General features: G+C 41.3%; 1 protein-coding gene across 1 annotated transcript in view; it reads right to left on the bottom strand.

The window, feature by feature from the left end:
- MICAL3 (microtubule associated monooxygenase, calponin and LIM domain containing 3) overlaps positions 1 to 13,818 on the bottom strand; it is a 165,082-nt gene that overhangs the window by 61,744 nt on the left and 89,520 nt on the right. Inside the window, exons 24-25 of the mRNA XM_086609661.1 lie at positions 11,363 to 11,451; positions 10,134 to 10,221 (exon numbers count right to left, since the gene is read on the bottom strand). Coding sequence (XP_086465787.1) covers positions 10,134 to 10,221; positions 11,363 to 11,451 — 177 coding nt within the window. The remainder of the gene's footprint in view (positions 1 to 10,133; positions 10,222 to 11,362; positions 11,452 to 13,818) is intronic.

Raw genomic sequence — 13,818 nt, forward strand, 5'->3', positions numbered from 1 at the left:
CACCGGGAGGGATCAGAGAAGTGATTCCCACTGTGCAAATAACACAAAGCTGAACCAAGGACACTTCCATCTAAAAGTAACAGAGGAATCTATCAATACAAATATCGCCTACTTTTTGTAGAAACTGGTACTTCCAATTCCACCTTGGATACTGGATGATGTTTTGATCATTAAAGAACAACCAACCAGGAACCAGAAATTTTATCCTACATAATAAAAGAGTGTGGAATATCAAGTGTTTTCAATTTCCCATTCAAATTGGGATCAGATTCAAAATACAGCTTTCAAATGGCATCTTCTTTCAGCTGCTGAGCTAATAACCACTATCTGTTCTCTTGCAACGTACTACAGACTTCCATAAGTACTGGATCTCAGAATATATTTAGATATTAACCATGTCCTTAATTTCTCTTATTTGTGTCAAGATTATGAAATGCTGCCAACGGAACAGGGCTGAAATCTGAGGCTGGCAGTTACAGGAAAATATACTGGGGAATACTTGCCCTAAGTAAAAGCTCCATGTACTCCAAAAAAGCATCAACATCTGCTCCCTCATTCTGTTGCATACTTTTCTATCATTTACATTCATCCCACATGCTCTTGTGTAACTTGTAAAGCAATTGAATATTCCAAGAAATCCAGAGCTCCACACTTCAGTGGGAATTTTTCTGAAAGTAAGAAAATTCTTTATATAGGTATGTTCAAAGTCCACCCCAGCTCCAAAAAGAAAATTTCCAAAAGACACATTACTGATTAAAGATAACTTACTCATCAGTTCTGATGTTTTAAATCACTGAGTTACCCAAGCCTGAAAGCATTTGAAACATCTCTTGGGTAAAAGTCCTATTTTTAAACACTTCTATCCGCAAGCCATCAGATAAACTTCGGCAACAGCAGAAAGGACAGTTATGAAATTTTCCTAAAAAAGAAAACACAGCCTTCTGGGATGACAGCAAACATGAGAAATGTCAGACTAAACTACATTTTTTGAGAGAAGATGTAAGCAACTAAACAGAGCGTAGAAGTGCCATCTCATCCTTAAAGAACATCTGCCCAGTTTTGTTTGGAAAGCCTAAGCTAAGCTGTACACCACCAGGATCAGCTCAGCAACCACTTCTCCACCTTCCTCCCTAAACACACTTTATAGAAACAGAAGAATAGGTTCAATGTTGACTCTGGTGTATCCATTCCTTCCCATCAGATTATTCCTATTTGCTTTTGGTTGTTTTTTTGTGTGGTTTTTTTTTTTTGTTGTTGTTTGTTTGTTGTTTTTTTTTTGTAAGTTTTTCTCCCCTTGTTTCTCCCTGTATTTTAAGATACAGTACCAACTACATGCCTTAACATACCATGCTGCTGGTGGTAAAACCATCACTGGCTTGTTTTAATTGGTGTAGGGGTGCACAGACATCTATTCATTCATTTTATGTTAAAAGTACTTTACACTTTCTCATCACTGTTACAGAATATTAGAGGAAAAGATCTGTATGAAACAAGACGTGGTTTGTGATGCATGGTGGAAAACATCTTAGTACTCCCAAAAGCTCAAATCTTAGAACAAAGTTTCCAAACCCCTGTAAAAGCTAATTCAGTCCATCTTCATTGGAAGTCATCTGGTTTTTGAGGAAACAAGATATCCACATTGCCCACAGACTTTTGTGGCTCAGTACCCTGAAGTTTTAAAGCGATTTACGCACGTAATTGTGATCTTTTTTCTAAAAACTGTCTTTAATACATTACTATTTATATAGTGAATTTCAGTCCTTCAATTTCAGTTCTGGGACAAACAGTTGGATGTTAGTTAGCAGCCACATAAGATTTCCTGTGGATAATTTCTGAGGATGTTAAATGAGGACTTTAACTGCAAAAAGTTACATGATACCTCATTTTCTGGAAGATGAAGACAATATTTAATCTATTTACCAAGTTCTACAAGTCTTAAATAATGTTAGGAGACCCTCGGGGGTGACAGACGCAGCAGAAGGACAAATCTGTGTAATTCAAGATCCCAGCACAGCATATTCAGAAAAATCAACGTGTTCTTTTTACAGAGCTACAAAGAAGCACCTACACTCAGCAAGAACACAGCTTGGCCCAAATCTACTTTTCTTCCTTGCTTTCAAGTCATTTTCTGTGCACAACAAAGGTTAAAAGGGATGATATTTGACATGGTCTGTTACTCAAGGCTTTACTTACGGAATAAAGTTTCCTCTAGCCTAAATCATTTTAAGGTAAGTAGCTTAGGTTGGAATGGGAGTGAGGAGGAAGGGTGACAGTGAAGGGAAGAATGCTTGAAAAAAAGGGATGCCTTCAACAAAAGTGACTTTGGAGTGTCAGAGCCATGGAAGGAGTTTCCCTGGCAGCACCCCTCTCCCATCCAGTGGGACAGGACACAGAGCTCCTCCTCCCGCAGGCATCAGTACGAGAACACCAGAAGCCACAGGACTAGAGAAGAACCAGGGGCACAGAAGTAGAAAGTGTCAGGCATCTGTGCACACCTCAAAGAGGATGAGCTGAGAGTGCCTGGGAGCTCTCCCATCACACAAATACTTGGTTTCTCCAAGTTTTAGCTGAAAATAATGTCTTCTACACCGGTACCAGCAAGGAAGTCCGATTTCACCTCTGATGGGGATGAGCTCAGGAAATGCACATGTCCATCTTTTTTTCCTTTCTTTTTTTTTTTTTATTTTTAATTTGTGACTCAAACATTTGATCTCTGAAGAGCACACATGTAGCTGCAAAGTTACCATGACACAGAACAGTGAGGCTGTTCTGGCAGTGCATCAAAACGACATTCCTGGTTCACACACATGAAGTTTTACCCTGAACGCTCACGGCTCCTTCTCAGAACTAAAGGTCCAGTTCAATCTCAAAATCAGGATTACTGATCACAGTAGAGAAAAATAAAAGGCAATTTCAAAGGCATAAAGTGATTCCTTTCCCCCAAAGAAGGAACTCTGACGTATAACAGAACTGGTTTGCAGCTGCAGCTCTGTGAGCTACCATTTAAATGTAACTATTCCGGCCACACAAACCCAGAAGAGAAGATGTATCGTTCAAAATTAGACTCTCAAAAGTCACCTGCTATCACAAGCTTTTGGTCGCCAAGGGTGCAGCAGGAAGCGTAAGCAGCATGCGATAAAAGACGAAGAACGCGTTCCTAACGCTGACTAATCCGATACATCTTTGAGAACAGGAAAACGCAGCTCAGAACTATGATCCAGTTCTATCTGTTTGTCATGGTAAGAACATCATGGAATAGTCTCGTAACGCTCTTGAGGAAGGGAGGTCATCTCCTCACACGCCACTCTCCTGAGAGAAGACAGCTGTCCCGCTAGAATGTAAGACACCGAATTTGGCTACAAGGCTCCATCCCTGCTCATTTTCTGCCCTTCCATCCCCCGGAACATCCCATCATCACAGCTGCTGCTGCACCAACAAGAGGAACCCCATCCTGCTGAGACGCTTACCTGTCACCCCAGGTGTAGGGGCTATGCCTCCCCGTTCCCGAGTGCCCAACCGCACGCGCCCACGTTCCTGCTCTCCTCTCGTGAGCACGACCAAGACCTCCGGTCCGCAGCAAGGCACGCAAAACCACCTCCCAGTCCGACCAAAACCAGGGAAGCCACAACACTGACCGCATCTACCCAAAGCCAGCTTTGCCAAAGCAGCAGAATATTTAGTATGTGGGGGTCCTTAACAGGTTTTCTGCGGCGATACGTCACACCGTCTGCACGGTGTATGCCTCGCACTCTGAGCAAAACACAACAGAAAAGCAAAATTTAAAAAAAAAAAACACAATATAGAAGCAGCCTGAAAAGCATTACTTTGTAGTGACAGGCGGCACGTGCCATGGAGCTCCTCAACATGTCTTTTGCATTTGAGCTTGCCAGATCTATTCATTCCACTCTCCTCCAACTCTGTGTCCCCTGCAGCATCCCTCACCTGGAACCAGCGGAAGGAGAAGGGGGATGACAAAGAAAAACTCAAGAAACCTGAAGTTTGTTTGGAATTTATTCCCGTGATCGTTTCACACAATTGAACAAATAATGTCTTGATTTCACAGCAACAGGAAAACCACGTGTTACAGAATTCAGAGACACACACCCCAAAAACAAAAACAGGTTAAAAACAACTGCAAAAATCAAAATCTTCAAAAAGGCTATACAATGGAGACATGAAGCCTTTCTGAGCACCAGTTGTCTCACTTGACCGTTATACATCCCCAAGCTTATTTTATGCACACTCCTTCCTTTTCTGAGGGAAACAATCTCAAAAAGGTCATTTCTCCAATTTCACTTTTCAAAAAAAAACCCCAAACATTTTAATTTCTGCAATTAAAAAAATCCAACTCCCTCACACAACCTTGATAGTACTTTTCTAAGACACGAAAACATTCAATAAAGCTCTTAAAGTGCCCAGAAAAATTCATATCACCTTTCAGAATGTACACATACAAACAATAAACAAATATTCCAGTGGCACATGTCTACAGGTCTGAAAGCCAGAGAGAAGGATGGAATCGGGAGCCCAGTTACTCCCCAGGAAAAGTGTTCTTAGCAGGATCCGGCCATGAGCACAAACTCAGCACCTCACTATTTTGCATATCCTTCCTCGGTCCCCAAAATTTTTTTCAAGATTTTTCAGTGGAAGTGTATCAGGTCAGCTGCATCTCCACTCGTTAGAACAAATAGCCTTTCCATCATGCCTTTGTCTTTCCAAATTTTCTGTGCTTCAAATCGCTGGCCCTTTAGCATTCTCCTTTCCTTTACGCCAAAGCCACCCAAATCCTGGTAAGAACACTGACAAGGAACACAATGGACTGGGAACAGTCAAGCACTTATCCTAACAGGGATTCTTGGCTTGCTATTGAGCGATGATTCACTGGGCACTGAACCTTGGTCCTAATCAGGCAACCCACATACTCTCCTCAGCTTCCAAAAACAAGGGGTCTGGTTATTAAGTTTGTATTTTAAATGTTCCAGCAGGGAGAAATAAATCTTGCATCAGATTTCTTTGGAGTTGTATGAAATCCCATAAAAGGGTTCAGTATCATGTGCCATGTCCTGCAAAACACACCACCACAGCTTCTCCAAAGAGAACAGACAACATTCAAGGCACAGTAGGAGAGGAACTCTCTCTCCTTCCAATTTGGTGGCACATCTTCAAATACAGATGTACTACTTTTTCATTTTGGTGGGCAGTGAGATATGGATGTGTTTGTAAATGCACAGTCCAATGGTTTAAAATTAAGGTACCACAAAAAGAACACTATGTCACAGAATTAGTTTGCTCCATCTTCTGTGATATCATGTTTAAAACAGACCAAATTAAAACAAGAACAAAAACCAAACGTGAATATAATGAAAAGAAGTGACCAAGTGGAGGATTTCATGAAGATGTGTCTGCACAAGCAAACAGTATTGCTTCGAGCTGAATCACAAGTAAGGCAAGTTCAGTGTATATGGAATCATAAAGAGATAATGTTTATGAACAAGAAGCTTATTTATATACAGAAATATATGTATAAAATATACTCGTACTTCATTAGACACAGAAGTAGAATTGTGTGCAAATAATATTGGATGCATTCGTAAAGATTCGTTCAACTGCACACAGCTAAGATTTTGAAAACGTGGCTCAGATCATTTCCTTGGAAGGACGTGCCATCGAGAGGAAGCAGGCACCTGCCTGGCTCTCCAAGTCAGCAAAAGAACTTCCTCACATCAAGTCCAGCTTTGATTGCCACATACAACAGGTTACTCGTTTAAGAGTCTGCTGTGAAGGGCTTGGCTCAGAACATTGCTCCCTGAAAACACTTAAGGCACATCTCCACAGGGGCATTTTTAACTTTTCCTGTTGCACACCTGTATCATACATACTGTACATTTGTGCAATTTTAAAGCAGGAGACTTAGTGCCTCTACTTTGTACTGCGTTGTTCAGTTTTGCATACTACAGCTACTATTTGGCTTCTTAAATCTTTCACAGGTCAAGTCACTGCTGCAAAGATCTCACGACTTGCCTTTTATTGCTGCACGTTTTGAAGTACGAGCTTCCCTTCCTTTGTGAACTCCCTATTGCCAACAGGGACAGAAATATATTGCTGTGAGAACACAAGCCTGAAACGGGACACATCTTACAACTAAACATCACCAGCTCAAGTCACCCCTAGGACTACACCCAGCATATCATAAAGCTGATGGGGGTAAAGACTGTTCCAAGTCCATCTGTCAAGAAAGAGCTGAAAGTTGAGAAATATGTTCTTACAGACCTTTAGAACAAACGGAGAAACAGCATTTGCATTAAAAGCACATTAAAACCATACAAAATACTATAAATAATATTCAAAAAAATCCAAGACACAGCAGTTACAGATTATCAAAGGGAGAGACAGCTGAAAAGCAAAGTGTTTTTTTCTTTTTTTTTTTTTTTTTCTTTTGGCAATAGCAGCAATTTTGGCACAAAGGCAAATGCAGAAGATAGAGAAAACCAGGCAGACAGGGTACAGGGAAAGGTTACAGAATCTACGACAAGCATGCCACAGTTCAGCAGGACCAAAAGCACAGTAACAGCTTTCCCCAACTTCCCTTCCCCGGAGAGAATGGCATCCATCACTCAAAAGCTTGTTGCCACTTCCCAAGCTGAAGGATTTATTTATATCACAAGAGTCACTTTGACCACAACCTCCCTGGGAACAGCCCCGGCAAGCACCCCACGATGTGCCACGCGGGCTCTCGGGCAAACCAGGGAAAACCTTTGCAAGAAGGGTGATTCTAGTTGGCTGCTAAAAAACCTCGCTCATCACAGATTGTGCCCTGCAACTGTCACCATCACAAGGCAAGGGACAGACAAAATACATCAAATGCCAGCTGGGACTGCGGCCGCCCAGCGAGGGACTGACGTCTTTAGCAAAGTTAATAGATGCCAACCGAGTTAGTAACACACCACAAGTGCTTGTTGTGACCAACCTCACCTCAGCTGACCAAACCTTCTGGATCTTTTGTGGCTGAATATGTTTTAAGCATTAAACTGGCCAAAAAAGAAGAGGCCAGGTTGGGTGGCATAGCAAACGAGGCAGTGACGCAGGGGGAGAACCCATGCAATTTACATCCATGTGGGATACCACGGCGACGAAAAAGCAGGCCTTGCACGAGTCACCACAAAGCTCACTGAACAAGCACTTTGCTAACTCAGGGCTGAATTTAAGTCAGAGGCATAACATTTAAGAATAGTGGGTTTTTTTGTCTTGTATATTCTTTAATTAATGTTTTGGCTGCACACCTTCCTTCTGCCTTCTAAGCTATCTTTGCATCTCCATCAAATATCAAATCTGGGCTTTTTACAACTTTTTTTTTTTTAATTAATCATTTTAGAAGCAACTTACACTCTACATCAAGATCTACCTCACTACTGAGGATGGGCTTAGACCTCAGGCTCTGAAAATGCTACTGCCAAATTTCATTTGGTGGCACTTGCCTTAAGAGAGGTCAAACATTTTCAGATGCATAACCTGTACTAGATGAGTCCACCGGATGGGTCAAGTGAAGCCTTGGAAACGGAACTCTGCCTCTATCTCCACTTCCAACAGGTTTTTGCTCGAGTATTTGTATACTGTCCAGTGAAAGCAGAATGTTTACAATCTCTTAGACAATTTAATAAATTGCAAGAAAGCATATACACAGATAGTTCAAAGTCAGGAGTTACAGTGAGATGTAACCTTATATACTCCTTTTGATTATTCGGGAATAATATCCAATTCTTCCACTGTATTATCAAGTTTGGTAATTTGAAAGGGTTTGCTTTGTTTTTTTCAAGCCATACGTAACTGTAAACATATCACCAGTTTCCTGAGTTACCCACCCAGCATGAACAGGAGCTACAGGCAGGTACCAGTACCTACCAGACAGGACTGTTACAAACTGATCTGCCGTTCATGACACTGTGGCTTGCTTTTCAAGTACATCGCATTTAGCCTCCTCCAGCTTCTGAGCCATTGTTAAGCCAGTAGTTTTAAGATGTACTTAGAACCTACTTCACAAAGCAAATGAAACCTCAGCCACTAATGGCATTTTTCTAGCAGAAAGGGGAAGAACAGCAGAGATGCTGCTTACTTTTCTACCATTAAATGTACTTCTGTCCTGCACACAGAAGAATGCACAATACAGTGCCTTGAAGATGACCTAGCTTGACCCAGCTGAGTATGTTCTGATGTACTTTGAGCACTGCAAGAGGCAAAGCTTTAAAAGGTCCCAAGGCTTTAAAAATAATGCTACAGTTACACACTGCTTACAAAAGCAGAAAAACTAGATATCAATTTCGCCATTTGATAAAACGATGTCTGTTCTGTTTTACTCCTCTGGAAATACTACAGTTCTGCTACAGGATTGTGCCACCATTGGCACAAAGAAAGATGGAAATATCTGATTTATAGTTGATTTATATCTGATTGATAAAGGTTTACAGCAAACCATGGCCTATTGTTCGCTCTACTTAGCGTTCACTTAGATGCTATTTACTGAATGCTCATTTATAAAAGTGAATAGTTAAACTCAATCAGTTGGAAGGACTACATCAGTTGGAAGGAGACTTTCTGCCAGCAATTGCTTTGATAAACTAATTGATATCTATAGCTAAACTCTCCTTCTTCCACTTCTCATCACCAATAACTTCACTCCATAAACCACCTTACTCTCTCATCAGATGCCCTATGCTCTAAGAAATATTTTCCATTCATTTTAAAAAATATGCTCCAGCTAAAAAAAAATAATCTCCTCACTTTTAGAGAAAGCAATTTTAAGTCTATCCAGTTGCACAAAAAACTCTGTAGTTTTCCCATCTGTCCACAGCATTTTGCAAATGTCATTCCTCCATACCTTTTCCCTTGCTTCCATTTTGCCATATGGGAATTCCACACAAACAAAAGAGGAAACCATGAAAAAGTAACTACACTTCAGGAATCAACTGCACACAGTAAGAATAAATTTCTGTTGAACTGCATTCAGTTACAATCTTAGAAACACTTGTAAGAGTAATACATAAAGTCAAACAAAACATGATTTTTATTTGTCTGCATGTTGTTAAGGGCTCTTCTCAGCTAGTGCTGGGAAAACATTCTTTTCTCAAAGTGTTGCTCTAAGTATGTTCTCTCTCTAAAAGCAGCTGATTTAGTTTATCCATAGGGTCCTGGAGCAAATACTAGGAATCAAACCTCTTCTTTTTCTGACATCACTAATTAAGCACTTAGGGGGCTGGGCAAACGAGCATTTGTAGCACAGACACTTCTCCCATGTTAGAAGGAATTAGAATTTCAAGTTAAAAAGGCAAAACTGCTTCACAGTAAGACACACAAATTCACCACCCCATTCCCAAAGCCATGGCCAGGAGCAGCACAGATTCTGGCAGTGAGGGAAGAGCACCATGACCTGCCAGCACCACGAAATCCAAGGGGTTTAAGGAATTCCATCCCATCAGCTGTCAGAGACACCCGGAATTCCAAAGGAGACACAACCCAGAGATAATGGGATCTTTCCCATTCAAGTACCAGATTAATGAAGAGAAGCTTGGGAGAATAAGAAACCGCACGCAGAATTCGGGCTAACACAGAAATCCAGTTTGTGAGCGGTTCCAGTGCATCAGAAGAACTTTAAACTTCACTAATGCTGAAGCGTGTACATTACAGGCACTGGGTAACTCAGAGGAGACCCTCAACTGAGCATCTGTGTTTTCCTGGAATTCTTTCAGATAACATCCTTGGAAGGATCGAGAACATCCAGCCTCAAAGCCACAGTGCAAAATAATATATCGAGACTTTCACGTAATGCGCGAAATTCACACAATGCCCCGAAATCACACAAATGATACAGCTCATGAAGTTGGGTCACGTTAACTCTTACTGGTCAGCAGGCTGCCCACAGAATTCCCCCAGGATCTGCACAAGAACTTCTGACTGCACATAGAGAAAGGGAACCCCAAAAGCCATCAGCTGACACATGAAAAAGGAGTCCAAAGGGTTCTGGGCTACCTGGTGCCCAATGGAGGCAAGCGTGCTCTGCAGGCGCTGGCTCGCCACCCCAACTCTGCCAAAGAGGCCGACACAGCACTGCACCACCCTGCTAAAGAAGGAAGCGGAGCTACCTGGGGCTCTCTCTGCTGCGGCGGCGATGGCGTTTGCCCGTCCGCTTCCATCGCTTGCCATGGCGTCCTGCAGAGGTCCTTTGTTGTCCTGCGAGAACGTGGGGGAAATTAAACTCCTATTAAAATTGAAAATGCTTCAGCAATACTGTACTCTTTGCTTCATGTGAGGCTATACGAACTAGGAAGACGTCCCTCTCGCAATCAAGACACCCCTTAATCATGGCATAAGGCAAGGTCTGGACTAAGCATGTTCCTTCTCACTTTATGGTTTTATTAGAGCTCTGCAAAACAAGCTACATATCCAAGCAAGTCAAAGCTGTAAGACCACTAAAGTCTGCTCATCTGGGAAATAAAGCAAGCACCGTTTTCAGTCTTGATTTTTGGCACAAAGTATGGCACCAATATTGGGATGGAACCCTCATCCTTCTAAAAAGGAGGAGCTCCGTTTCAGCTTGTACTAATAAAACCTGAGAAACAGGCAGAAAGACAAGCAGCACCATGACTACAAAGAAAAATATAATTTAAGGGGGAAGGACAGCTCATAGCATGCAAGCTTAACTGAACTTGTTAAGAGACTACCATATAGTTTGCTCAGAGTACGTAAAAATACTGAAAAGGAGGTTGAGGAGACAAATTAAGTGCCTTGGACTGTAATGACAAAAGCTGGAAGACTTTTCTGTATTACACACAGTGTCTTGATCCTGTATTTAAAGCACAAATGCTTCCACTACAACAGCACAGGAAAAGGGATATCCTTTCTTTCCAGGTGGGTTCTCATTAACACACAGAAAACCTTCAGAAATGAAGGCAGGTCATCTTCACAGCCTATGCAAGTGCAGTAGAACTTCATGTTTCAAAGGAAATGCAAATCATTTGTTTCATCTTAAGAAAAATTATGGAGAAAAAGCAAAACAAAAACTGGTAACTTAATTCACTTAGTCTCTGCATGGACTGCATAAGTATTCCGGCTGACAAGAAAACAAACCCAAATCCTGTTCTGAATGGGACAGGATATCATTTTATAAAAAGAACCACGAAAAGAGAAGTGGTAATTAAAGAAACTGCTTTTAAATAAAATTTATAGAACTGCAAGATTTCATGACATAACAAAGCAACTCGTTGCACTCTGGATTTTTCTGCTTTCTGAAAAAACACCAGCATATTTACTTTTTCAGTGCTAAGAATCAAAACCTACGAAGATGATACGTTAAATGGAAATAAGGAGTTACCTTTCCCGACAGAGGACCCACTGCCGGCCTCTTCCTTTGGGCATAACCAGAGAGTCGGTAGCAGTAGTGAGGCTTACAGTAGAATTTACCTGCAGATGAAACCCCAATGATGGTCAGCAATGAGAACACAGCAGTTTAGCACAACATCAACCTCCACCTCACTGCAACTTATTTTCCGCTGCCATTCCCGTTGCTCCATCTAGTTTATTCACTACACATGGAGGCAAACACTGTCTGAAGTTTTAACGCCAGCCTTCCTCTCTCCCCCTTCCTAGCTAGCTTCCTTTCCATTGGGTGTCTGACAGCCATTTAGCTTAAAATCCTATCAAAGAGCAAAGCAAAGCTGCGAGGCTTGTGTGGTATCACATGCTAACAATGCGGTAGTGTGTGAGGAACAAAGAAACCATCACATGAAAAGCTGGCAGAAGCACTTTTGGAAAAAGCAAGAATGAATACAACCAGCAGAGGAAAGTGGGAGAGGACAGTGTTAACTCCCAAAGAACCATCTCTAAAAATGCACAGTGGCTACTTGTGGAAAGGACAATCACCCAATGATTCATTTTCACAGTTAAGACCTTTTTGTGATCCTACTGGTTTCGTAACACCCTAGAAGCCTACAGGGGTTTTCACCAGTATCTGGACACTGTCAGGAAGCCAAAGCAGCACTGGTGATACCATAATACTAATAATAACAGCAGCAGCAAATGGATGGCATACAATTATCCTCCAGTGCACTGCTGTCGGTGTATCCCGCTTGGTGTATGCACCCCACAGCCTCCCTTACAGCTACCCTATTCCTACAGCTCTGCCAACCCATTTCAAACCTGGGTTCTGCCCTTCGTCCCTTCCTCTGGGCTGGTATTTGCACAACGCTTTGGGTTACGATGGAAAAGCGACAAACCCTACCTTTTGAGAAGTCTCTGCTTGAATAAACATTTCTTAATATTTACTTTTTCCAAAAACTGCTCTCTCGAATTGTCTGAAGAGAGCAACAACAGAAAAGCTCTTACATAAAAATTCTGGGACTTGGAAGCCTAAAACCAGAGATTGACTGCAGAATGCTGCAGAACGCTCAGCAGTCCAAACAGCCAGATGATCAGCAACAACGCACGTACAGCTTTGTTATTTTTTTCTCTCAAAGAAAACCCAGGATGAAACAAAAACTAAATTTCCACAATTATTAGATTAGATGGGATCCCACGTATTTCTGTTTGGCCATATCTGCCTCGTACACATAGGCATGCAATATTATTTCAGAGTCAATGCTGTTAAGTGTGCTGAAACTCGGGGCTTTGTGTTTGCTTCACTGAGAACTATCTGGCCATAAATGCATGCATAAGCTTGCTGGCACAGGGAATCACTAAATCTGGTGGCAAAAAACTGCTTCAGTCCATACAGCTGACAGAGGAGCTCAGTCTGTTATCATTAATCATTTAATCACATATCCAGCTACTTGTGAATGCCCAAAATAACCGCAGTGCTCAAAAGTGGTTTTTTCCCCCAACTTTGATTATTGATGAAGCTTTTACTTTTAGATGTTGATTTCCAAATTATCATTGGCCCCTTTAAACTGGCAGGCCAAGTAATAATGGCTCTTCTATTCCTTACTGGGAAATGGGTTTGCTGTTTAAGTTTCCTCAATTCTTCGCAACTGAGCAAGTGCATTAAAGTCATTACCTAATGCATCATCAATACATAATTTTGGTTCGTTTTGCCCCTTAAGCCTAGATGACGTTTCCATGGCCATTACTCTACCCAGTAAGAGTACTCTTCTCCAAGAAGATTCTTCCTCGATACACACAGTAGATACCTATCAAATTTATAACATTTCCATCTGTAGTAGAATATTTTGGAGATTTATCCTGTGGCATATCAGTTAATAATTTTTACTTCATCTTTGCCTCAATGTAGTGGGGAAAACTATCAGTACCAATACTTTTCTCGTGTTACTTTGGTTTCTGCACCATCCTGTCTGGAGTCGACTCCTCTCCACCTAACCTCTCACTAGTTTTACATCATTTTGCACATATTTTCCTATTGAGATAGGAGTAAAGATAAATAGCAGCTGTGGAAGAAAATAATGGCATACGTGCTGATGTAAATGAATGTTTACCCGAGATACTTTCTGATATTTTTTCTTCAGAAAACATGAAATTTCCGTAAATCACCACTCAAGCAAAGAATGCAACACATGGCTACTATTAGGAGGAGATTACTTTTCACAAATGATGTGTGATTTCAAATTTTTACTTTCAATAGGCACACTTTGTTGATAAATTGAGTTTCATCTGCTGCTATAATGTCTGGTTTCTCAGATTTGTCAGGTATATCTGAAGCTTCCCTTAATTCTTAGCATGTTAGATTCTGTTAACTGAGTTGTCAGTAAGTTTTGTAATCATATTTCTTCCTCCTCAGTCTATCAGACACAGAAAACAAGAGACATTACTGAATCTTCA

Source organism: Tauraco erythrolophus, chromosome 4 (assembly GCF_009769465.1).
Source record: "Tauraco erythrolophus isolate bTauEry1 chromosome 4, bTauEry1.pri, whole genome shotgun sequence".
Taxonomy (NCBI): domain Eukaryota; kingdom Metazoa; phylum Chordata; class Aves; order Musophagiformes; family Musophagidae; genus Tauraco; species Tauraco erythrolophus.